At 44.0% G+C, this 23,701-nt stretch overlaps 1 protein-coding gene across 2 annotated transcripts; it reads left to right on the top strand.

Annotated features, from left to right (window-relative positions):
- The first annotated feature begins 217 nt into the window (after positions 1-217).
- On the top strand, positions 218-23,695 carry ZNF598 (zinc finger protein 598, E3 ubiquitin ligase). 2 transcript variants are annotated; one of them, XM_044979023.1, is made up of 13 exons: positions 218-641; positions 7,136-7,248; positions 9,544-9,673; positions 11,865-12,076; positions 13,251-13,468; positions 14,034-14,151; positions 15,452-15,487; positions 16,302-16,480; positions 17,325-17,406; positions 18,171-18,937; positions 20,228-20,363; positions 21,152-21,296; positions 21,477-23,695. In XM_044979023.1, exons 1-13 carry the CDS (start codon positions 453-455, stop codon positions 21,822-21,824), a joined length of 2,673 nt encoding a protein of 890 aa, XP_044834958.1. In that variant the 5' UTR covers positions 218-452; the 3' UTR covers positions 21,825-23,695. The 2 variants fall into 2 exon arrangements, with proteins under 2 accessions (XP_044834958.1, XP_044834959.1); XM_044979024.1 differs by lacking the exon at positions 15,452-15,487 and having other exon boundaries at positions 219-641.
- The last annotated feature ends 6 nt before the right edge of the window (positions 23,696-23,701 follow it).

Below are 23,701 nucleotides of genomic sequence, written 5' to 3'. Positions count from 1 at the left end.
GCGGATTGGGGGGAAATGTCCCTACGGGGAGGACTCCAGTTTAGTGGAGGTCTCTCAGCAGGGACAGAGGGGGCCTGCCAGCGGGGGCACTCTAGACTCATTCTCTATGGTTACAGAGAGTGAGGGTAGGAGGCGCTCTAGGTTGCGTCTCTATCGTCAGACTGCTGGAGGAGTACGGGGCAGCGAGCTTAAGGAGCAGCGACGCTCTAGCCCTATCTCCTTGGCCGCGACAGGGTTGGAGCGGGTGCGCTAAGCGGGGACTCTATGGTTCGGCGAGGCCGGCGCTGGGAAGACAGCGCTCTGGGCCGGCATCCCGCGTCTCTATGGTTGGAGGAGCGCCAGCCGGAGAGTTGCGTAGGGGTTGGAGCGGCGCTCTAGGCCGGCTGGCGCTCTATGCTCCGGGCCGGTTGCTAGGCTGAGCGGGGCCTAGGCCGCGGCGTGTCCGGGGCGCCATGGCCGCCTCCCCGTCCCCGGCGGCGGCGGCGGGTCCCCCGGACGGGCTGTGCGTGCTGTGCTGTGGGGAGCTGGAGGTGGTGGCGCTGGGCCGCTGCGAGCACCCGATCTGCTACCGCTGCTCGGTGCGGATGCGGGCGCTGTGCGGGGTGCGGTACTGCGCCGTGTGCCGGGAGGAGCTGGGCCAGGTGAGGCCGGGGAGCGCGCGGGGCTGGGGGCTGGTTGGAGGGATGAGAAGGGGGACGCGGCCCAGCTGGAGGGGCCCCGGGGCAGGATCGGGGCTGCGCGTGGCTGCGGGTTTCCACGTGGACACGCTGGTCCGGGTGGGGCTGGGGCTGGGGCTGGGGCTGGCTCGCCGTGGGGAGGAAGCTGAAGGAGCTGAAACTCGAGTAGCTGCTTTGGTGTAAGCGTGTTGTGGGGTAGTTTAGACCGTGACCGGCCAGCGCGTGGCCCAGCGGCGTGGGGCTGGCTGGGGGGCGGGGGGGGAGGGGTGCCTGGAATAGGGCACTAAACCTTTGGGGCCTTCAGATTCCGCGTCTGGGATCAGAGACACCTCGCTGCGGGGGGGCTGCCAAGTGCACAGCGAGCAGGGTACGAGCAAGGACACGCTGCCTCCCTCTTCACTGTGAAGTGCTCTCCGGCAGGCTGAGCAACCCAGATAGATCAACGGGCTGCTGATCTAGTAGGGAGACTCCTGCATTGCTAAGTATGGTAACATGTTCCCACGGAGAACGGCTAAGTGTTATTTATCATTCCAGAGACCAGCTGTTTGTTCTGCTTGGGGTTGAAGCTGTCACAACTACAAAAGCTAATTAATCTAATAAAGAGCAAAGACAGCCTTGTATAGAGAGGGTGGGGACCCAGGCCCGCCCTGGTTGTCTGGTAACACCGTAGAGATTCAAGATACACACAGCCAGTAGTACAAAAGCCGGTTTAGCTTGAGGAAGGGAGGTTTCTTATTCTGTCTCACTAACAAAACCACCAATTTGGGAATTAGTGTGTTGGGACTCATGGAGTTGTAGGAACCCTGACTATAAAGTTTACCTGTTAAAGCAAATGTTAATAGAAAAGAGGATTGATGGTATAGTCCCATATGGTCACACAGCTGTTCTGGACATGGGTTTTACTTCTGTGGTCCACTGAAAGTGCTGGAGGTCAGACTGTGGAGATGATGGATCCTAGAATAGTTTATGGCTAAATCAGATCTGTAGCTAGAGAGAAATCCTTTCTATTTCTTTTACATAGAAAAGCTTTCTAGCTTCACTGCTGGGTATATTGCTTGGCCTTGAGCTCTGCCCCTAATGTTGCAGCTACTGTTCAGATGCAAAGAGAAGGGTATTGAAAAGCAAGATATTAAGAGATTATTTCTCCTCTTTGATTTTTATTTTAAATATTTAAGTAAACCTAGTGTTAGTATTAAGGAGACACTGATAAGTCTGCCTGGATTCTTGCTCTGATTTTAAGCTTGTGGAAAGGTGTTTTACATGCTCTGTTCTGGACTTGCGCAAGTCCTGTATTACAAAACATCGTGATGGTGAGTATCTACTTTTATAGCTCTTTCAAGTAGGAGGATTCTGCAGTGCTTTCTTTAAACAAGGAAAAACCTTATCTGAACTTTATTTAATGTGCTTTTATATGTTGAAATTTACCCCTTCTTTACAAATCAGTATTGTGAACTCCTACTGCAGTGCACAAGAGCAAGTCAGCCACGGCCAGTTATCTAATTGCATAGTCTGAAATGTCTCTTTGGAGCTTGGAAGGGGAGCAAGAATGTAGCAAAGTGGCAAACAAACTTATTTTTTAAACATAAGAAAACTTTCTCCCACTTGAGTTCTTCAGAGAGGATGAGATGATTTCTGGATCAGTGCAAAAGGCAATATAGATAATGCTTCGGCGTGTGCAATATCCTTTTATTATTACTACTTTGAATGTACATACTGAGCCAACGAAATGTGTTGGGTTTTCTGACCCGTGAATTTATGCAGGGTGGCTTTGGAGCAGTCTCTGTGTGTTAGCTTTCTGCTGCTCAACAAACCTCTTCTGAATTTCTGCTTCTCTTCTCAACAAACTTTTGACTTGTTCAGACATCATCCTGGTATGAAGTTGGTGGAGATAAAAGATATTGGAACCATATTGAACTACTGAACTTCCAAGGTAGTTGGCCCTGAAGATGCTGATCTTTTCCCACGGTAGAAACTACTTGCCACTTATGCATGCTACATTCTTTGCTGTCATGGTTCCTCACTGATTTCCCAGTTCTCCATTTTTACAGATTTAATTTCTTGTCCAGCCACTGGATTGCCCTTCCTGTTTGCAGTTCATGTTTTCAGTCATATTTACTCCATTGTTCTGTTACCTGTTCTTACTTGATGTTAGATTTAGTGTATTTTCCATCTACTTTTCTCAGAGTGTCAATATCAGCAGGCACTTCTCTTTGCATAATATTAAGAATATAATCTTGGGAGACTGGAAGTGCCAGGGAACTAATCAGCCATTCATCTCTAGGTTGGAGGTTTGAATACAGCCAGGGTTGGTAGTGAGCCTCTGATGGCTGGTGACTGATTTGGAATGAGTTTGAAGGATCTCAGTCCTGTTCCCAAAGAAAAATGTTCATGTCACTAAGAACACTGTAATTAACACTTTTCATTGGCGGTCTCATTAAACAAGTAAAAAAGATGAATGGAGACTCAACAGCCTTCTTACCCAGAAGGGGAGGTTCTCTGGGTCAGAGTTGAGGCACCTTGATGGCAGCGTGGAGAAGCTTGCACTAGTGCTTCCTGTTTTATAAATAAGACTTCAGTTTCCAGAGCTGCAAGCTGTTTTTCAAGAATGTTAAATTCACATTTAAAAATGGTCAGCCCTCAAAATGTTTATTATTTGTGCAGCACTGATGTGGGGAGAGATCTGAGCCATTTGAGAAATAAGAATTAACACCCGAATTGACTGTGCTAGGAAATGAAATATGAATAGTTTTTCCTTGCCAAATGAAGGGCTCCTCCCAAATAAGCTGTTTGCATTGGCTGCTTTTCAATTGCTCTAATCACTTTAGCAACTTGAAGATTGTTTATCGATGTGCATAGGAGACTGAGAGTTTGTGGAAGCCAGAAGTCCATTGTTTGTTTTTCTCCTCATTACTACGTAAATTTGTTAACAATAGTATAGAATGCCATACCACTTTATTTAAAATCCTATTTAGGGATATTGATATGATGTTAATTTTTATCCAGATTACATACATCTTCTGCAGCTCTGTCTTTGTCTTGTTATACTCTGATGGTTGAAGATCTTGTTTTAATCCATATGGAGGGCAGCCAGGGTGAGGAAATGCAGATTGGTAAATATGTAATGAGTCAAGTGCATGTGGTTTTATCCACATAGTGGAATGAGAACAAAGCTTAAGTACATGAAACAAGAGTGAATAAAAGGCAGATATTCTACATTCACTTAGTGGTGATCCCAAGTATGAAACATGAAGTTAAACTAACAGCAGGTGCAAGAGAATTGATTATTTGACATTAAACTGCCTGATTTCAGAACGTAACATTTAAATGAAGGTGGTGGTAGTGGAAAGATCTCCCTCTAAGCTTCTTTGTAGGAGACCAGACGGTAATGTTGCTGGGGCAAGTATTTTAGAAAATGGATAAAAGCTTTGTCTCAGTCTGGTAGTTTCTACACGTGTGACTAATCCTCTGGGTCTGCTTCAAGGCCTGGGATAGAAGTAAATTCTGTGAGTAGCCTTTACATATTCCCATTCCTGGGATGCGCTGGCAGTGCAGCGTGGCTGGTAGAGTGCTTTCCTGCCCTTCTCTCCCTGTTCTCAAACTTTCTGAGGGCCAGGTTATAAACGAGAGTGTGCTGTTCCAGCGGCCTGTGTTCCTTCTAACTACAGTTGCAGACAGACTGGAACCTCTCCGGCTGACTAAGACGTGTGCCTGCCTGCGGTGGTGGTACATTTTTTGTTGGTCCTCTTCATGCTGTCTGAGGCTGAATAGGATGTTAAGTACCAGTGTGTTCAAACATAGCACATCTGTAGCTTAGGATGAATTGCTTGGCAAGGAAAGTGCCTATGCTGTAACCTAAGCATGCTCGCAGGATAGACCCTGTAGCTGAAGACTTATTACCTCTAAGCATCTAGTTTCCTGCTGCTGTCCAAGGGAGAAGCAAGCTGATATATTTCTGTCTTTGGTGAAACCAGCTGGTGGTCTTAGCCACATGGACAGGGCATTAACCTTGCAGCTATTCAGTTTTGTAGTACTTGCTATATTTTGTGGGCTCAGCTTTTGTTCCTTATGCCATCTTTCACCTAGCTGAATTATTTCAAACAATCCTTTTATTGTAATAATACCTGGCTCTTATATAGCACATTTCATCAGTAGAGCTCAAAGCACTTCAATTTTTAGTGTATTTAGCCTCACAATACCCCTGTGAGGTAGTACTAGGGTGGCTAAGTGACTAGCCCAAGGTGTCACAGGACATTTTTAGTGGCGCAAGGAATTGAACCTGGGTCTCCCAAGTCATAGGCTAGTGTCCTAACCACTGGGCCATCCTTCCTCACTCATAGTTGCTCCAGATATCATCTTTGTTTTTTCGTGGCTACAGACTTCCTTTTTAGCCTACCTGTAGTATGTTGTCTGTGGGGAAAAAAATCAGGATAGACTGAGCTGTGCTGAAAAGTAAGTCCTTGACTGAAAGGAGAGGAGCTATAGGCACTACAACTGGGTTGCTTAGTAGAATAGGTCTGTTAGTAGCATAGTGTTTGTGTGTGATCAGGAAAGGCAGCTAGGAATGTCAGTATGACTAAATATCCTCTGGTGACACACTAATTAATGCAGACTGAAGTAGCAAAAGTAATGGTCATAGAATCAACATAGTGTTTGGAGCGGATGAAAGTAGGTTTAAAATGAATGACAATGTAGTGTATAATGGAGTAAGAAAACAGGCTGTACTTGTTTGAGTCATATGCACATTTAGGGATGGGATATGTCATGGAGAAGACTCTTGGTTAAATGAAATTACTTTGGAAGAAGCCAGTAGACTCATAATGATCATACTACACGCACACACAGTACCTCACACCTGCTATTGAGCTATTGTGAGGTATTTCATGAACAATAGCAGTCCTAGTGTCAACTGAAAAACAATTGGAGATCTACTGTAACTTGTCTGAATTGGTGCAGGTGATTCTGACTGTTGCGTTATTGTGTGATTCCTTTGTGTTTCTCTGTTTCTTGGCTGTTTATTCGGGAAGAGAATTATGTTTCCTTTTTATTGAGCTGCTGATTTCTTTGTAAACAATATTTACACAGGATGCATCTGAATTTACTAATCCTTTAAAAAATATTTTTTGCATTTTTTTTTCTTATTGACTCTTGTTAGCTTGTTTCCTTGATGAGACTCTGTCTTATATTACTGAGCACTTACATCATAAAAGTTCACGGTAGTATCTCCCAGCAGCGCACAGGGAGTGGGTAGGGAAACAGCGTTCAGTATGTCTAGGATTCAATACACACTTACCAATATTTGTAACAAGTTTAGGTTATAATGGTGATCGAGTGTAGACCACAATAACATACAGTACCTCCTCACTTAACCTTGTAGTTATGTTCCTGAAAAATGCAACTTTAACTGAAACAATGTTAAACAAATCCAATTTTCCCATAAGATTTAATGCAGGGGGTTGGGTTCCAAGGAAATTTTTTGGGAGCAGACAAAAGGCATTATAGACTGTACAGTACTGTACTGTACTGGGGAGGTGCCCCGGCTTACCCCTGCGGCTCAGGGTAGGGGTGCGGGATCTGGAAGGGAGTTAGGGTGTGGAGGGCACTCAGGGTGGGGGTGCGGGAGGAGGCTCAGGGCTGGGGCAGGCAGGAGGTGCAGAGCACTTACCTGGGGCAGCTCCTGTTTGGTGCAGCAGGTGTGCAGGTGGCTCTGTGCAGCGCGGCACTGCCCCCATGATCGCGATTCTGGGAGCCGTGATTCTGGGAGCTGCCCCCCTGCCGGAACGCAGGGGCTTTAGGGGCTAAGGGGGCCCTGGCCTGCAGCTCTAAAGCCCCGTTTCAGAATGCGGCCCCGCGAGCATGGGCCGGAGGACTCAGGAGGAGCAGGGGCAGCCACGCAGCCAGTGGCCGGAGAGAAGCGGCGCTTTCCCCTTCAAAGTGCCGCTTCTCTCCGTCTGGCTTTGAAGGGGAAAGTGCCGCTTCTTTCTGGCTGTGCGGCTGCCCCTGCCTGAGTCTTCCGGCCCGTGCTCGCAGGGCCGCATTCTGAAACGGGCTTTAGAGATGCAGGCCAGAGCCCTGGGGCCCCCTTAGCCCAGGGCCCTGCAGCCCCATAATCCCCTGCATTCCAGGTGGCCCTGCCTGCGCGGGGGGGGGGGGGGGGGAAGGGAGCAGCTTCCCCGCTTGCTTCCTCCCTCCCAGAAAGTCCTAAGCGCCGTGAAACAGCTGTTTGGTGGTGGGGGAAGCGCTGGGAGGGAGGAAGGGAAGGGGAGGAGGCGGAGGAGATGAACTTGTGCAATGGTCCCTTGTAAAGTCAGCCAAACAACGTTATAAGGGAGCATTGCACAACTTTAAATGAGTATGTTCCCTAATGGAGCAGCAACGTAACTTCGAAACAACGTTAAGTGAGGAGTTACTGTACAACTTCATATGTGCTTTCTCTAATCTTTCCTGTTTGTTGTCTGTAGGTGGTCTTTGGAAGGAAGCTTGCATCCTTTTCAACAATACCAATCAACCAGCTGCAGCATGAGAAGAAATATGACATCTACTTTGCTGATGGAAAAGTTTTTGCACTGTATAGGTAAAACTTAGCATTCTCTTCTCCTTCCTAGCATTATCATATTTTCCCTTCCTTTTTTCCTTGGGTCATCTGAGCAGTGGGCTTTGATACAGGAAGCACACCTAGGAGATGACCTTGATTATAGCTGTGGTTTTGCTTTAGCCTAACAACCCTGGCAACTTCCGTTGATTTGTGGATATATTGGGTTCAGAAAGATGAGGGTAGACAGATTAGAAAAAGGGCCCCAGGCAAGTGTGTATAGCAGGTAGCCTGTGGCTTTAATATGACATTTCAAAGAGAATACCTTGTCCTCAGTATGTAACCGGAAATGCATGCTGCCCTTAGGTAAAACAGTGCAGACTCAGTGTGTGGAAATTTCATTGCAATGTGTGTATTTTGTACCGTGCTGCAGAATGGAGAAAATTGAACATGTGTGCCTGGAAGTGTCCAAGAGACCTGGGGCTGCAAAACGGACACATCTTTAAGTCTGAAATCCTAGGGCTTCAGCAGCTTAATATGTGATTTGTCATTAAAAGTCACTTTTCCGTCTCTCCCACCTGCGGCCGTGAGCAAGATGCTGAGTGACCTCTACTCCTTATATTGGTGCTGTCTCTGTTAGTAAGAACAATATCATCACCTGATTTATTAATCATGTTTTTTCATAGTGCTTAAGAACCAACCAAGAATGAGACCTCATTGTGTTTGTATAGTGCCTCACACGGAGTAGTAGATAGATTGTAAGTCCCTGCCTTGAAGAGCTAATTAGACAGTTCCGACTGGTGGGGGAAAGGACTGTAACCCAAACAGAATGAACAATGGGGTGGCAGCAAATGTCATATTAGTTCAATGTTTGTTTGGGTTTTTTGTGTGGATTCAGTTAGGAGGGGGATCAGCTAAATGGAAAGATGGGGGACAGGAGATGGGACATGGAAGGGTGTAGGACTGAGGAGTAAATGCAGCCAGTGCCTTTTCTTGGAGACTAGTGCAATGCATTCAGCCTTGTTTGGCCCAAGGGTGGGATTCAGTAGGTGCATCGGTATTCTCTTACGGCTTGGCGTTTGCTGGGTTGGATAGTGGCTTTGGTGGCCTTCTGACCTAGAATGGAAAATGGAAGTATGTTGTGGGATTTTGCTATACTAACTGTCTGAGGAGTATTCAGATAAGTGAGATATGGTTCCACTGTACTGAGGCTTTGGCTACACTTGCATTTCAAAGCGCTGCCGCGGCAGCGCTTTGAAGCGCTAAGTGTAGTCAAAGCGCCAGCGCTGGGAGAAAACTCTCCCAGCGCTGTCCGTACTTCACCTCCCTTTGGGGAATAACGGACAGCGCTGGGAGCGCGGCTCCCAGCACTGGGGCTTTGACTACACTGGCGCTTTGTAGCGCCGCAATTTGCAGCGCTGCAGAGGGTGTGTTTTCACACCCTGCTGCAGCGCTGCAAATTTGTAAGTGTAGCCAAGCCCTAAGTGTTCCCAGAAACGTGTTGCTTGCTGCCTCCTATTATTAGTAAATGACTACAGGATAAGTAGGAAATACATTCTGATGAATTAAATACGTTTGCTCTGAGCAGTTGCATTTTGTAATGATGTGTCTGGTTAGAAATGCCACAGTTTTTGAAAGCCAAATCCAATGATTTGTTGCTGAGGTTTCTGAATGCCATGAATAGCTGCAGAATGACAGTCAGGAGCTAAACCCATTAAGCTGTTCCCTAATAGCCAGGCCTGTGTTTCTGCTTCTGCTGTCACCTGGGAGAATGGTGCTTTACTTGTTTCCTCTTTCAGTACTAGGGCTTCCCCCCCGCATATTGACTTAGCTGCAGATGAGGTCACTGTTCGACTATATCATGTAGATACAATATTGCATGAAGTTGTTGCCTGTCGAAGAGATTTAACTTGATTAGATTTTAACAAATCACAGATTAAACTGCAAACTTCGTACCATTACCTTTGGAGGAAGTTGAGAACACACCCTTGTGTTAGAATCCTCTAACACATTACAGCCTGTTCATAGGCTATGCCACTCTAGTAGTGAATCGCTTTTCAAGCAGTAGCTGTATTGCTCCCCTCCTGATATTCAAGCTTCCGTATAGTTTACTTCAGTTTTGCTCCTGGAATGATCAAGGGTATTTTTGGAATAAGCATAATCCTAACCTCCTTGAGTTAGAAATTGCTGTAACTGCTTAAAAAAAAGTAACACTCTGTTGGTAATAAAACATTTTTCTTTTCAGTGAAGTGTAGGTTCTTTTTCTGAAGTGTAGGTTTTTGGGATAGGATTTGAAATAACCTTGATAAACCTTCCTTGAATATCTTTCTCCTTTAGGAAGCTTCTGCAGCATGAATGCCCTCTGTGTCCAGATGTGCGGCCATTCAACACCATTGTGGACTTGGAACAGCACATGAGAAAACAGCATGAGCTCTTCTGTTGTAAACTGTGTGTTAAACACCTGAAGGTGAGCCCATAAAAATGTGCTTTAGGGTAGGAAAAAAGAGACTTCATTGCATGGGAATCTGTGTAACTGTAAGTTTATAGGAGTCTTGCTGGAGAGAGAGGGGCAAAACGGAAAAGAGGACACGGTGGAGAAATGGAATCAATGACCCAGTAGAAGTTTCTTCCACCCCACCAGTTCTGTTTGAGTGACTTGCAGCATTTTATAACCACCTCTTGTCATAATTCAGTTAATTAAGGAAATCTAAGGCTTTCAGTCTGGATTCTATTTTAAATATACATATATATTTATAGCCCAGCCATCTCAAAAAACCTTATGACGTTAGTTCCACCCCAGGTATGGATTAATGCCGTGGGTCTAATTTCCTGCTTGCAGTCATATCAGAAAGTCTGACTATAGAGATCTGCTTTCTGTAGAACCTCTTATTTTTATTTTTTTTTGTATTGTGTTTTTAAAAAACAACAACCCAAAACTAATTCTAAAAACGTTCAGCACCAATTCAGAGAACAAGGTGCATAATAGGACCTCAGAGTCCTCCTCAAGGGCAAAACCAACTCAGAGGTATTTAGAACTTGCAGTGAGTTCATGTATATGATGAGAAATCACCTGAACAAGTTAAAGTGGGCCTTAAAACTGCATATTGCTATGTTTTTTTCCTACATGGGTCCTTTTTTTAATGGCCATTGTTATGTGGCCTGTGATGTGCAGGAGGTCAGATTAGATTATCATAATGGAGATGATCATAATGGTCCCTTCTGGTCTTAAAGTCTGAGTCTGTGTAGAGCTAGACAGTTAATACTTTATACCATCTTAAATTTGAGCTTTCAGAGTGGAAAGCTGCACTCTAGCTGAAGTGGTTCAGCTAAAATCACCAGCTGTTACTGCTGAAGGAACACTTGTGACCTCTAACCTCCAATGTGACTGATACTCGTCTGCACTGGTTAATGCAGAGGGAAGGAATTCCTGCAGAGCACGAAGGAAATAGATTTGGCACCCTTCACACACCATTTTGTGATTAAATTTTTTACTTTCACTGACATTGGATAAGTAATACCAGGCTGGACGTGGGCACTTAGGTAGCCAGTAGATAGAAAGAATGGGTCTGTAGTTGGTTATTGATAAGAAATCAGAGCAATAATCGTATTTAGCACTTGCACGGTGCTTTACACTTTCCAAACACTTCATAAACATTTTTTTTCTGGAGAACTAAATGTGGACTGTGCCCATGGAAAAGAAGGTCCTAGTTCCATTGAGAATTAAAGCGGCTCCAGTCTGTTGATGTTAATGAAGCCAAAGTAATCCCTGCCCAAGATGAGCTTAATACCTTTGGTCTAGACAAGATATCTATTGAATATCTGCCACCAGTTTTTGGAGATATATTTGGCAATGTTAATTTTTTGGTTCGCTTTCAAACAGTTATATCGAATCAGTGCCTAATGTTGTTTGTATATACACCTCTACCCCGATATAACACGACCTGATATAACACGAATTTGAATATAACACAGTAAAGCAGTGCTCCGGGGGATCAAAGCAAGTTCAATATAACGCGGTTTCACCTATAACGCAGTAAGATTTTTTGGCTCCCGAGGACAGTGTTATATCTGGGTAGAGGTGTATGTATATTTTGTTGTTATCCTCGGTTTTATAAGCCCTCTTCCAAGAGAAACAAATGCCAATATCTTGTCACTCCTGGCATGGAAAGTGGTGCAGCAGTTGTGGACTGAGACAATGTTTGTGTATAGGTCTGGCACCCAGTAGCTGTATGAGGAATGTTACCAAATGCATAATGGCTGACTCGTTTCATTTTACATTTTCCCAATCTTGGGTAAGCAGAATACTAAGTGTTATCAGAAGATGGTTTAGATTTAAAGACTTTTCCTACAGAGTTTGTAACTCAAACTGCTACATTGTTAGCACATGAAACAAAATTTACTAGGAGAAAAATGAAACTGACTGGTCTGTTTTCGTTGTTCCAGGTGAGTGAAATGTAAATTAGATTTAAGTTGGAGAGGGAATTGAATTCTTACACCCATTCACTGAACCATTTAACCACAGATTGTTCATAGCTTGAAAGTGGGAAATTGCTTTGACTAGTAATGTTGGCCAATGACATCAAGATTGGTAGAACCTGATTTACTCCATCAGTAAACTGCGTAGTTCTCTGTTGACATGAGGTAATTCTTTCTTTAAGATCTTTACACATGAACGTAAGTGGTATTCCCGCAAAGACCTCGCTCGACATCGAATACATGGGGACCCAGACGACACATCTCATCGTGGGCATCCCCTTTGTAAATTCTGTGATGAGCGTTATTTAGACAACGACGAGTTATTGAAACACTTGAGACGAGATCACTATTTCTGCCACTTTTGTGATTCCGATGGTGCTCAGGAATATTACAGGTTTGTGAGAGTGCCTGACTTGGGTTTCGTTTAATTCAATTAAAGATTTAATTCTTGATCGACCTTTTCTCCTGTTCGGTGTCTCTTCTGAAGCTAACAGACATGCTGTACTGAAAATGGGCTGTATGTATTGCTTAGCGTTATATCAGTGCAAACAGAGCCATTGAGCTTTAAAAGTTGTATAAAACTGTATATATGAATGAGAGATACTGATTATACCATGTGCAGTGCAGTGAATTGGCCTTAAATGCTGTGGCAAGAGGCAATCCCTCTGAACGCAGCAGCAGTCCTCAGTGGCAGACTGGAAATGCTGAGCAGCTATGGCTACATTTCCATTTAGTAAAAGAAGGGAAGTTTGTAAAGAACTATGTAATCGGTGCAGCAGCTGGTCTCTATTTTTGTGTTTAAAATCAATGTATTTATTACTGTTCCCTCGCTTTCCGTTTTTAAGTGAATTTGCTGGTACTTAATTCTCACGGGGGATCCCGAGGGTCTGGGAGGTATCTGAGCCATATTTGGGAAATTAGCCTTTGAGACTTAGGAAGACACGATGGATGGTTTAGGATTATTGGACAGATACATCAGATGGATGTTTTTGATGATTATTTCACTACAAATCATTTTAACTGGTGACATTTAAACTGTCATCTTTAGGGCTCACATTAACGCACTAAGATGAGTGGGACAGTTCACACGTCTGAGATCTTGCTTCAGACTGTCTGCAGATTCAGACAGCTCATCATCCATTTATATCCAGTTCATGCTTTTAAGGTTTCTTCACACTTGAAGGCTAAAAACAAAAATTAGACTCTGGAGTGCAGTTGTGTGGCAATTTCTGCAGCTCTGCTACATAAGCCCATAATAGCCAATGGTCTAAGATTTATTTGGGGAAAAGTAGGTCTGAATAAAGTTCCTTTTATGGAGGAGATTTTGTGCAAGGCTAATGTGATAAGGTCAGGGAGGCATCATGCAGTGAATTTGGTTTAACTTCTCTGAGACATGCAATAAACTGTTCCGTGTCCTGACACACACACACAGAAGTGAGTACGGAAGGTCGCTATTCTAGAGTTTGCAAAATGGAGTGACAACACTCAAATTGTTTTTAAAGAATGAACAATTCTTTTTAATTGACTGCATTGCTGAACTAACCAATCAATGTCTGTCCTCTTCCCAGCGATTACGAATACCTTCGCGAACACTTCCGTGAAAAGCACTTCCTTTGTGAAGAGGGACAGTGCAGTACAGAACAGTTCACTCATGCTTTCCGTACAGAAATAGATTACAAAGCACACAAAACAGCCTGCCACAGCAAAAACAGGGCCGAGGCCAGACAGAACCGACAGATTGATCTTCAGTTCAACTATGCTCCCAGGCACCAACGGAGGAATGAGGGTAAGTCAGATTGGAAAGAACAAGTTGCCAGAAATACCTTCTTATTTCTTAATGCTTTGAAAGTTTTCAGGAACTCGGTGTGTAAGTTGGCCATTTGTGGACTGAAAACTCATTACGTCCCATTTCAAAATAAGGGGATTCTTTTCACGGCTGACTTTCTGATTTAGCTTAGAATTGCTTGGGATACAGGTAATATGAATGAAGGAAGTGATAACCATGGTACTCCGAGGGGTACATCTGGTACTAAAAGTGGGGAGATACATGGGTATTTTTTACTTTATTGGAAGCTGTACATGGAAATCTCTGCACATCAAGATGAAATGTGTCCTAAACTTGAATCACAATCCTATAATATATGGAATCCATATACTGCTAAATGCATTTTAATGCAATAATGGTAAAGGCTAGCTGGTTTTATAAAATCAGTGGTTGCTGATTGAAAGATGCTAAAATATATTGGTACAAAAGGACTTTTCCTGACTCTCAATCACCTATGGAGCGATGGTGTTACGTTCCTAGATTAGAAAAGCAACAGAGAGAATGATTGGACATGTCTCCTGGTCAGGTGGTGTAGGTGGAGAGGACTATGAAGAAGTTGACAGATATAACAGACAAGGACGACCAGGTAGATCGGGACTCCGAGGAGGGCAGCAAAACAGAAGAGGGAGCTGGAGATATAAGAGGTGAGTAACCCAGTGTGCTGTAGAACTTACTGCAGAAGATGAAATATTTTCTTATTTCTTAAATTATATAAACTTATAAAGAGTTATAAAGTTTGTAGACGATACCAAGCTGGGAGTAAATTCAAAATGATCTGGACAAACTGGAGAAATGGTCTGAAGTAAATAGGATGAAATTCAATAAGGACAAATGCAAAGTACTCCACTTAGGAAGGAACAAACAATTGCACACATACAAAATGGGAAATGACTGCCTAGGAAGAAGTACTGCGGAAAGGGATCTAGGGGTTATAGTGGATCACAAGCTAAATACTGTATCAGTGACCAGTGTAACACTGTTGCAAAAAGCAAACATCATTCTGGGCCGTATTAGCAGGAATGTTGTAAGCGAGACACAAGAAGTAATTCTTCCACTCTACTCTGGCTAATAAGGCCTCAGCTGGAGTATTGTGTCTGGTTCCAGATGCCACATTTCAGGAAAGATGTGGACAAATTGGAGAAAGTCCTGAAAAGAGCAACAGAAATGATTAAAGGTCTAGAAAACATGAGCTATGTGGGAAGATGGAAAAAATTGGGTTTGTTTAGTCTGGAGAAGAGAAGACTGAGAGGGAACATAACAGTTTAGTTTTCAAGTACGTAAAAGGTTGTTACAAGGAGGGGGGTGAAAAATTGTTTTCCTTAACCTGTGAAGATGGGACAAGTAGCAAGGGAGGTTTAGTTTGGACATTAGGAAAAATGTCTTAACTGTCAGGTTAGTTAAGCACTGGAACAAGTTGCCTAAGAAGGTTGTGAAATCTCCATCAGGAGAGGATTTTGTCTAATCTGTTCTTAAACACCTGCAGGTACGGTCTAGAGTACAAGGCATTGGACAAGATGACCTACTGAGGTCCCTTTTCCAATCCCACCTCTATGATTCTATGATGGTATTTTGGTGGGAGGGAAGTGAGGAAAATGAGGAAACTGCAGTACCACCTCCTTAGATAAGGATGTGACTAGTTTTCGTTAGAAGTCTGGACACCACACGCACACAATTAAACAAAAGTATTTTACGTGAAATTTCAACTCTCTGCACTTGCCGAAGTAGATGAGCATTGTAATCTTAAAGCTATCCTGAACTCACCAACATGTGGGTTAGTATAACTGAGAATTTTCTGGTTTAAGATAGTTATTTTCCTGCCTGACTTTTCGAAGTAGGATTTTCTGAAGTAACTGATGTGCCTTTGCAGGCTTAGCGGGCCTTTTTAGGGTTGGGCAATCATTAAGTTCCTGTTCTAAGGACCGTGCTTTTTTATTGAACTAACAGATCTCTGGTGGGCCTGTGCTTTGGAAAAAGAAGAGAGTTAAGTAGTGAAATTAAACAGCACTATGTCTCCTTTCATCCACACACGAGCTCTGTACCTACCGTGTCTCTCTTTTTCTTTCTTGCTGGGCAGTCAATGGGGTGTTCGCTAGCGGTAACTTCACTGGGAAAATCCATCTCCAGGCACCATATATGTTGGTGTTTCGCATGTGGATCTTGCATGTGTTGGAAGTTCATGATGGAACCATATTACACTGAGTTACTTGGACTAACAAATGAGGATTTCGTACCTTGAAAATGTATGGGAGAGACTAGTGTTCCCATGCATCTCTGATATTCTCATCCTGGTTCCTGCTGTACTTAGATATCGGTTATCACCGTACGGCAGGGGTTCTCAAACTGGGGGTCGGGACCCCTCAGGGGGTCGCGAGGTCATTACTTGGGGGGGGTCACGAGCTGTCAACCTCCACCCCAAGCCCCACTTGCCTCCAGCATTTATAATGGTGTTAAATATATTAAAAAGGGTGTTTAATTTATTAGGAGGGTCGCACTCAGAGGCTTACGATGTGAAAGGGGTCACCAGTAAAAAAAGTTTGAGACCCACTGCAGTATGGAATTTAAAAGTCCAGTGAATGAATTTTGCCTGTTTCATTAGCGCCTGTACCTGGATGTGATGATATGAATTGAGTTGAGTTTCAGTTGCAACATTTCCCAGCAGGTGGCAGCATAAGGCAGTTGACATAAAGTAGTTTGAATGTGAAATTTAAAGGTGAGAGTTGGAGTGAGAGACAAAGGTGCTTAAAAGCCCATTAGTCCTTTCTGTTAGACCTAAAACACCTGTCCTGCCCTGTAGGGAAGAAGAAGACCGAGATATTGCAGCAGCAGTCAGGGCATCAGTAGCAGCAAAACGGCAAGAAGAAAAGAAACAAGTCGAGGATAAAGAGGATGGCAGTCGAGGTAAAAAAGAAGAATTGAGGGATCCAGACGTGTCCAACACTAAACGAGTGCCAAAGCCTTCAAATGAAGCCACAGGTTAGTTGTGTGTGTGTGTTCTGATAGCTGTAGAGAATTCCAACAGGCGTGGGCAAAGGTGTGAATGGTTATGAATGCATGGCAAAGAATTGATTTTGGCCATTAAAGAGACCAGCACAGCTAGCCTGCCTTGAAACATGTCCAAATGTAATTCCTTCCTTTGGGATTCCGGCAGCGTGTTCATATTTTAAATAGATCTGGTCAGAAATACTTGAACAACCAAAATAATCAAACCAAAGTGTGAACAACATCCTGATTTGGCGTACAGACACTGGTAGGTTTAGATTGCACTCCTCTCTCTTGGTGTGAAGAATTTAATTTCCAATATTGGTGTACAATTTCTAGAATCAGAAAGCTAAGGCCTGCCATGTGGTACTTTTTCAAGTGAGGTCAGTTTGGGCTTTAAATATTATATACTAAGTACTGGTGTTTTAATGTCATTCTGTAACCTAAGTGCAAAACATTCAGGATACAGTATCCTAAAATACACTGAAGACTCGTATGGTATTAACATCTCTATTTGGATTATATTTGGAGTCAAGTATCAAACCTGTCATATATAAACCAGTGGCTTAGTGTCACTCTTCTTGACTATCATTAATGTGCTGCAAGTTAAACCCAGGGCATGAGAAACAGTAGCAAATGTAGTTATCGGAATGAAAAAGTGCATTTTTACATTAGTTTAAAGTGCACGTCCATTCTTCTGAATTAGAATATCACAGCGAACAGCAGCATATAGTTCCAAAACCAGAATTAGTTGTGGTGTCCTGATGCTCGTTGATAGTTCCCAGGCGGAAATTAATGCATTTTAGTTAAGAGCTTTTCTTTGGTCTTTTTGTCAAAGTTCCAAAAGAAGCAGCTGCTAATGGTGCTTTAAGCCAAGATGACTTTCCAGCGATTGGCTCAGCAGCAGGGCCCCCACAACGGTGAGTTTGTGCAAGATCATAGCAAAGTGAAGTCTGGTTTATAAGCTCACTTGGGTTCCGAGTTTGGCAGATAATAGTTCTACAGATAATTTGAAGTTAAATTATTTCTGAGATATTACTCCCTCTTCCCCCAAATTCTGGCTACGCAAACCACCCACGTGGCCTCAGTGGGACTGCTTGACAAGGTGTAGGCTGTCACTTCCCATGAGTTTCTCAATCTAAAGATTTCTTCAGATAAGTTTCTAATCATCCCATATCCCATCCTCTTGGACCACTACTCCTTTTCTAGCCCTGCAGTTTATCTCCAGTAGATACACATCCACGCTCCCACAGTACCCGCTGGCCATCTTACTCTGAAGCCAGTGGTGGTCCCTAAAGTGGCTACCAGGTGACTGTCTCGAAGCTGGTGGCTCCTGGAGTGCCCCTCTAAAGCCTGTGGTTGCTTCTGCTGTGTCCTAGTCTGGAATGTGAGCCTTCTAAGGCAGTGTCCAAGTCCAGGCCCAGGCAATGTGCTGCTGAAGTCTCACTAGACTTGCAGTGTGACATCTCATGGGAGGGCTTTTGTAGCACACAACCTATTTGTAAGCACACATGCATTTTAATTTTACCCACAATTACTTGCGAGTCTCGACGCCTCCTCTAAGCGATAGTATTTTTGAGGGAAAACTGCAGTTAGATGTTGAGTTCTTTCTGCCCAGCGGATTTGTCCTCCTCTGTGTTGACCTTGTGACTGCTGTACTCAATGTTGTTTTCCCTTCCCACAGCTCTGCTCAGCCGGCATCAGTTAAGCTGAAGGAAGAAGATTTCCCAAGCCTTTCCTCCTCTGCAGCACCCACCATCGCGTCTGGGGTGTCTTTAACATACACAGTTGCTGCCAAGAAAACAGCCTTTCAAGAGGAGGACTTTCCGGCTCTGGTCTCCAAAATGAGGCCTAATGCTAGAACAGTGTCTAACATCACATCTGCATGGAGCAACACTTCCAATAAAAGCGCAGTTAAAGCCGTCACTTCCCTCAGCTCCAGTTCAAACCATCTGGCCAAAAAACCAGCCCCCTCGAACAGCAATAAAGGAAGCAGGAAGAGCGGTAAACTCTCCCTGTCAGATGACGAAGACAGTGGCAGTGGCTTGACGACCCAGGAGATCAGAAATACACCGACAATGTTTGATGTATCCTCCTTGCTGGCAGCTTCCACCTCACAGACTTTTACTAAAGTGAGCAAGAAAAAGAAGATGGGAGTTGAGAAGCAAAGAGCATCATCCCCTCAGCTGCCAGAGGAGACCTTGCCTCCTGCATCAGCTTTGGAAAAACTGGCAGAAGCTGAGCAGATGCCAAGTGCCCCTGCAAATCTTCACTTCCCCGACAGATCCGCAGCTGTCATGAATGGTCACTTGGAAAAATCAGTAGCAATTTGTAGTGCATCCAAAGAGCCACCTGGCCTTAAAAAGCCTCCAGTGACTAACCAATGCCCTTTATCTCAGGAAGACTTCCCGGCGCTCGGGAGCTCGGGACCATCTAGAATGCCACCACCAGGTAATCCCTGCAAAAAGTTGGTCCCATTCTGACTAGCTCAAATAAATGGGGTATGTGAAACATGCAAGAGAGAGGAGTGGCTTCCATGGGTAGCCAAAATTACTCTTAAAATGGGAACAGTTTCCTGTAGCTCGCCGGGCTAGAGAGTAAAGTAGAAACATTTTAGCTCAGCAAACCTCATTGAGCAGTTTGAACTCCTCCCCTGCGGCCCTGTCCTGTTAAAATTCCATTGAAATGTTGGGACATACCTGCCTCGTGCAACAGCAGAGCTGCTGTGTTCGGTCTGGCACTTGGGGTGACTTGTAGAGCAGCAGCCAGCCTCTGAACACTCCTGCTTGTCTAATGAGTAATGCCAGGTGTACCCGTGCGCTTGTGTTCCAGGGGCTAGTCTGGAAGCTCCTTCGTGGAGGGACAGTCTGTCTTTCCACTGTGCGTGAACAGTACCTAGCAGCATGAGCACAGTATAAATACACGTAGGCTTGATCGGTCAGTTACTCTTGTAATGCCCTTGCCTTTAGTGGTGCTATGATGGGTGTAGCTGAAGTAACACAATAGTGAATCAGGCCCCTAGAATTGTGTAGTTTAATGTAGTCTGTGTGTATAGCTAATAGATAGGGCAGTTCACTCATAAACATAGACCTGCTGCTTTCCTAGTGGAAAATTCCTGTGGAGAGCTCTCCCAGAGCAAAAGAATGACCTAAATGGCAGGGAAGAATCTGCGCTTTGGAGGAAAGTATCACTGAGAGGTTGAGAGCTGGTAGCAACTATTTCAGATTGCAGTAGGTCAGTGTCTCTCATACACCCAGTGCAGCACATGGCAGTTGCATCTCATGAAGGTGGCAACACAACCACCATTGGTGGTAGAGTAACGCCAGATGGCAGCCTGCTGGAAAACATCCGTTGTGTGGTTCAGGTGAAGTAAAGCTGTGCCCTTGCCATTTGTTCCATTATGTAGAAATGGGTTTTCCACCAGTGCATGTTTGTACTTCTCTTTCTGTGGAAGCAGTAAATCAAGAGTTAGGGCTTGAACTTTGTTTCCAAAGAACAGCCAGTTCGTAGCATCTCTTGGTCCGACTAGGATCAGTGGCCTGTAAAACAGCAGATTAATCCCTTAATTTGAACGGTCTTCAGATGCATTGGTACCTGTTGAGCTGTGTGGATCTTATAAATGGAAACAGATCATCTCTGCAGACTTTTGAGGGAAGGGAAGGACTGGATCTGAGAGATGATGGGCTGTGTCGCATAGACAGTGCACTAACTTCCTCCCCATTCTGTGTTGTTTGAATCTAGGCTTTATCTCTGTGGAGCTATTAAAGAGTCCCCCTCCGCCTCCAGGGCTGTCAGTGCCTGTTAGTAAACCACCTCCAGGTTTTACTGTTATTCCATCCACCAATGTCTCTGATCCTGCCACTACATCTCAGAACGAGTAAGTAAAAGCACTTGGAGAATTCACATTAGTCTACACACAATCTGTGTTTCAATTCCTCCATGTAGGGCTTCTCAATATTGCATGCTGCTTTGGGGCGATTAGCCTGAACAGGTGAGGTTTAAGAGGCCGGCAGTACACAAAAGTAAGGACCTGATTCAAATCTCAGTTGTAGGGTCTGTGAGTCAGATTCCTGATGATGTGTAGAGAGGTAGGTGTCAGTTACATTTTGGTAGATAGTTCTGAATCTGAGCAAGTCTAAACAGATGCAACATGGGTTTGTTTGTTTTTTGGGGGGAGGGAGGGGGGGATGACTGACCAGCTCAGAGTCCCTCATATTTGTCCCTAAACCTATAACAAGAATTCCTTAAAAACCTTGCATAGTGACTCCATCTCACCAAGGGAAGCATGACCTGCTGTCAAAGAAAGCTGCTCACTTCTAGTGTTGCTCAAACATATGAAAGTTCCCTGCATAAGACACCCACACAGTTCATGAAGCGTGTTTCAGACCAGGCCAGTTTGGATCACGAATAGATTAAACTTGCATTTTAAGTGTTCTCCCCATCCAGGAAGAACTGGGAGCAGATACCCTAATCCTTAGGTGATGCCATTCCAGCGTCTCCGTGGGATGGGTGCATGTTGCCAATGGGAGTTCCGTGTATAATTGGGTGAAGCGGGTAGCATACCCCGTGGTGAGAGATTGGCAAGGGCCACTGTAACAAATCTAAGGCATTTTTCAGTCCCTTTCCATTGCATGGAGGGTTAATTCACTTTCTTTCCAAATGCAGGCCAAAACCCTGTCGAGGATCTTACTTGATACCCGAACATTTTCAACAAAGGAACATTCAGTTAATACAGTCTATAAAGGACTTTCTTCAAAGTGATGAATCTAGATTCAATAAATTTAAAACTCATTCTGGACAGTTCAGACAGGTAAGTAGTGGAAACCCTTAGAAATATTTGAAGTCCTACTTGGTTGTCAGCTCATTGAGGGTTGAGGCAATAATGAACAGTGAGGTTGAGCGGTTAGAGGTACCGAGGGATGAATTTCACCCTCGGTCAGTAGACTCTTCCTTTTCGTTGCTAATTGTCCTGATTCTCTTTTAAATAAAGGGGCTGATTTCTGCAGCAGAGTATTACCAAAGCTGCCGAGAGCTGCTTGGAGAGAACTTCACGAAAATCTTTAATGAGTTATTGGTGTTGTTGCCAGACGCAGCTAAGCAGCAGGAACTGCTTTCTGCTCACAATGACTTCAGAATCAAGGAGAAACAAGGCTCAAACAAACCCAAAAAGAACAAAAAGAATGTCTGGCAAATGGACTCTGCTTCTGAGCTGGACTGCTGCATCTGCCCGACGTGTCAGCAAGTGCTGACTCAGCAGGACATAGCCTCCCACAAAGCTTTGCATATTGAGGATGAAGAATTCCCTTCCTTACAAGCAATCAGCAGAATCATCACTTAGCTTTCACGAAGACCAATAAAACAGTCTCAATCTTAAACGTGCACTTTTTGGAACGAGGTTTGACAGTGTAGTGCTGCCAACTGTGAGGGCCAGTTGAGTAGTCTTACGCAGGTTAGCATTGGGAGGTTCAGTGCAGCCCTGCCTAAAAGTGCTGTGTAAAGGGATCACTGGACTACACCTGTATCTAATTAACACCCAAAATGTTAGCATTGTAAACACCTGATTAGAAACAGGCTAACTTTGCAGGTTCGTCAGGCGAGTGGCCACCTTGCAAGACGCTACAGTTAAAAGGTGGAAATCTATCATTGCTATTGGTGGAAACAGCTCTACGTTGTTTTCCTTAATATTCTGGTTACAGCTAATATTCTATTTTTGTGGCCACAAAGAGAGGGAGGTAATTGGCGCAGAGTTAGGAAGAGAGATGGAAGCTGCGACATTGGTGAATAAGACCATTAAAATGTATGCTGTAAACACCTCTCTGTTTATATAGCAAAGAATATTCCTGGCTGAAAGCTAAAATACTACTACTACTACTTGAATTGGACTGATCTTTCTCTGTGGTTAGTTGAACCTGGGATTTGAAGTTGCCTCTGACTTTCTATGTAATCGTGTTCTTTAAAGAAACTTATTTTGTAGGACTGCATGTAGTAAAGTAGTGTTCAAAGCTTTAGTCTCTTCAAAGGGCATTTGGTTCACCGTAATTTTATTTAACAACTGCCATGTTTGATTTCTTGGATGTGTTACTGGTGTTGGCACAAAACAAACAGCAAATTGGAACATGAAATGCTGCTGGTCGCTGACCGTTCTGTTGCTCTGCAGTGCCTTTAAGTGCATTTATCTGTTGACAGTGGTCTGCACTGAAGAGGACAAGCTGTTAAGAATTGTAGGAGTGTTTTACTTCCTGGGACTCCCTTGGTGGCCACAGTCTGGAGGAGCTTTGCTCCTACCACTTGGCATTTATAAATCCCAGTTGGAGGGGCTGGGGGATCTGTCAATCATCTGAAGCAACTCCTCCAGCAGCAGCTTTAACTGGAGGGAGTGTCAAGCAGCTTTCCTGTGGGCACTTTCATAGCTGTAGCTTCTGAGTGTCTGAGACGCACCAACCATGGCAGACCATGTTTAATTTTTACCACATAGGAATAGAAATGAAAATTAATTTTTGAGCGACAAGACACTGCTTTTATTTAAGCAGCACTTCTAGGAAACGGAGCTTGAGCTGTTGAAGCATTAGTCTTGGCTACAGAAACGAATGATCTTTGCCTTCTCTTTCATTATTGATTTTGCTTGATGCCAGACTGCACTATCTCTGGGTTGTTTGTTTTCATATAACTCAGGATATTTTTCAGTACCTGATCTTGTGCCATTATTCATAGGGCCAGGCTATATCCCCTGAAATGAAGAAGAGAAATGATTTTCCAAGGGGTGTATCTTGTTGCATGATTGTGTATATTCTGCATGTATACATAGCAAAGGTTAATGTTTTCAAATGATTGTTCCTAAGTTCTAAATCTCTATTTCCCATGCAGTAGAGACTGGTATTTTTACGTTGGTCATGCTACCACAATTAAAAAGTACTTTCACTATGAAAGCACTTACATGCTTCTCTGTTAGCTATTGACCCATGATGTAAACTGCTTTCCCCTTGTCGCTTAATTTGATTTGTAAAGTTCAGAGGTGATGAAATGCATATTCTTTGAAAGAGCATCTTGTGCCTTCCCTTTATTTTCAGTTAGTTTCTTCTGTGTTATCAAACTGTTATGTAGGCCTCACCTAGGGGATTGAGAACTTGAAGTGACCCATCTATCTAGCCTGATGCAGGTTTGTTGTTCCATGTGCTCACATCATTAAATAAAGTATTATTGGAGTTTTCAGGCCAC

Source organism: Mauremys mutica, chromosome 11 (assembly GCF_020497125.1).
Source record: "Mauremys mutica isolate MM-2020 ecotype Southern chromosome 11, ASM2049712v1, whole genome shotgun sequence".
In the NCBI taxonomy this organism is placed as follows: Eukaryota; Metazoa; Chordata; order Testudines; family Geoemydidae; genus Mauremys; species Mauremys mutica.
Note: the sequence above shows the minus strand (reverse complement) of the source record. Positions and strands in the feature narration are given on the sequence as shown.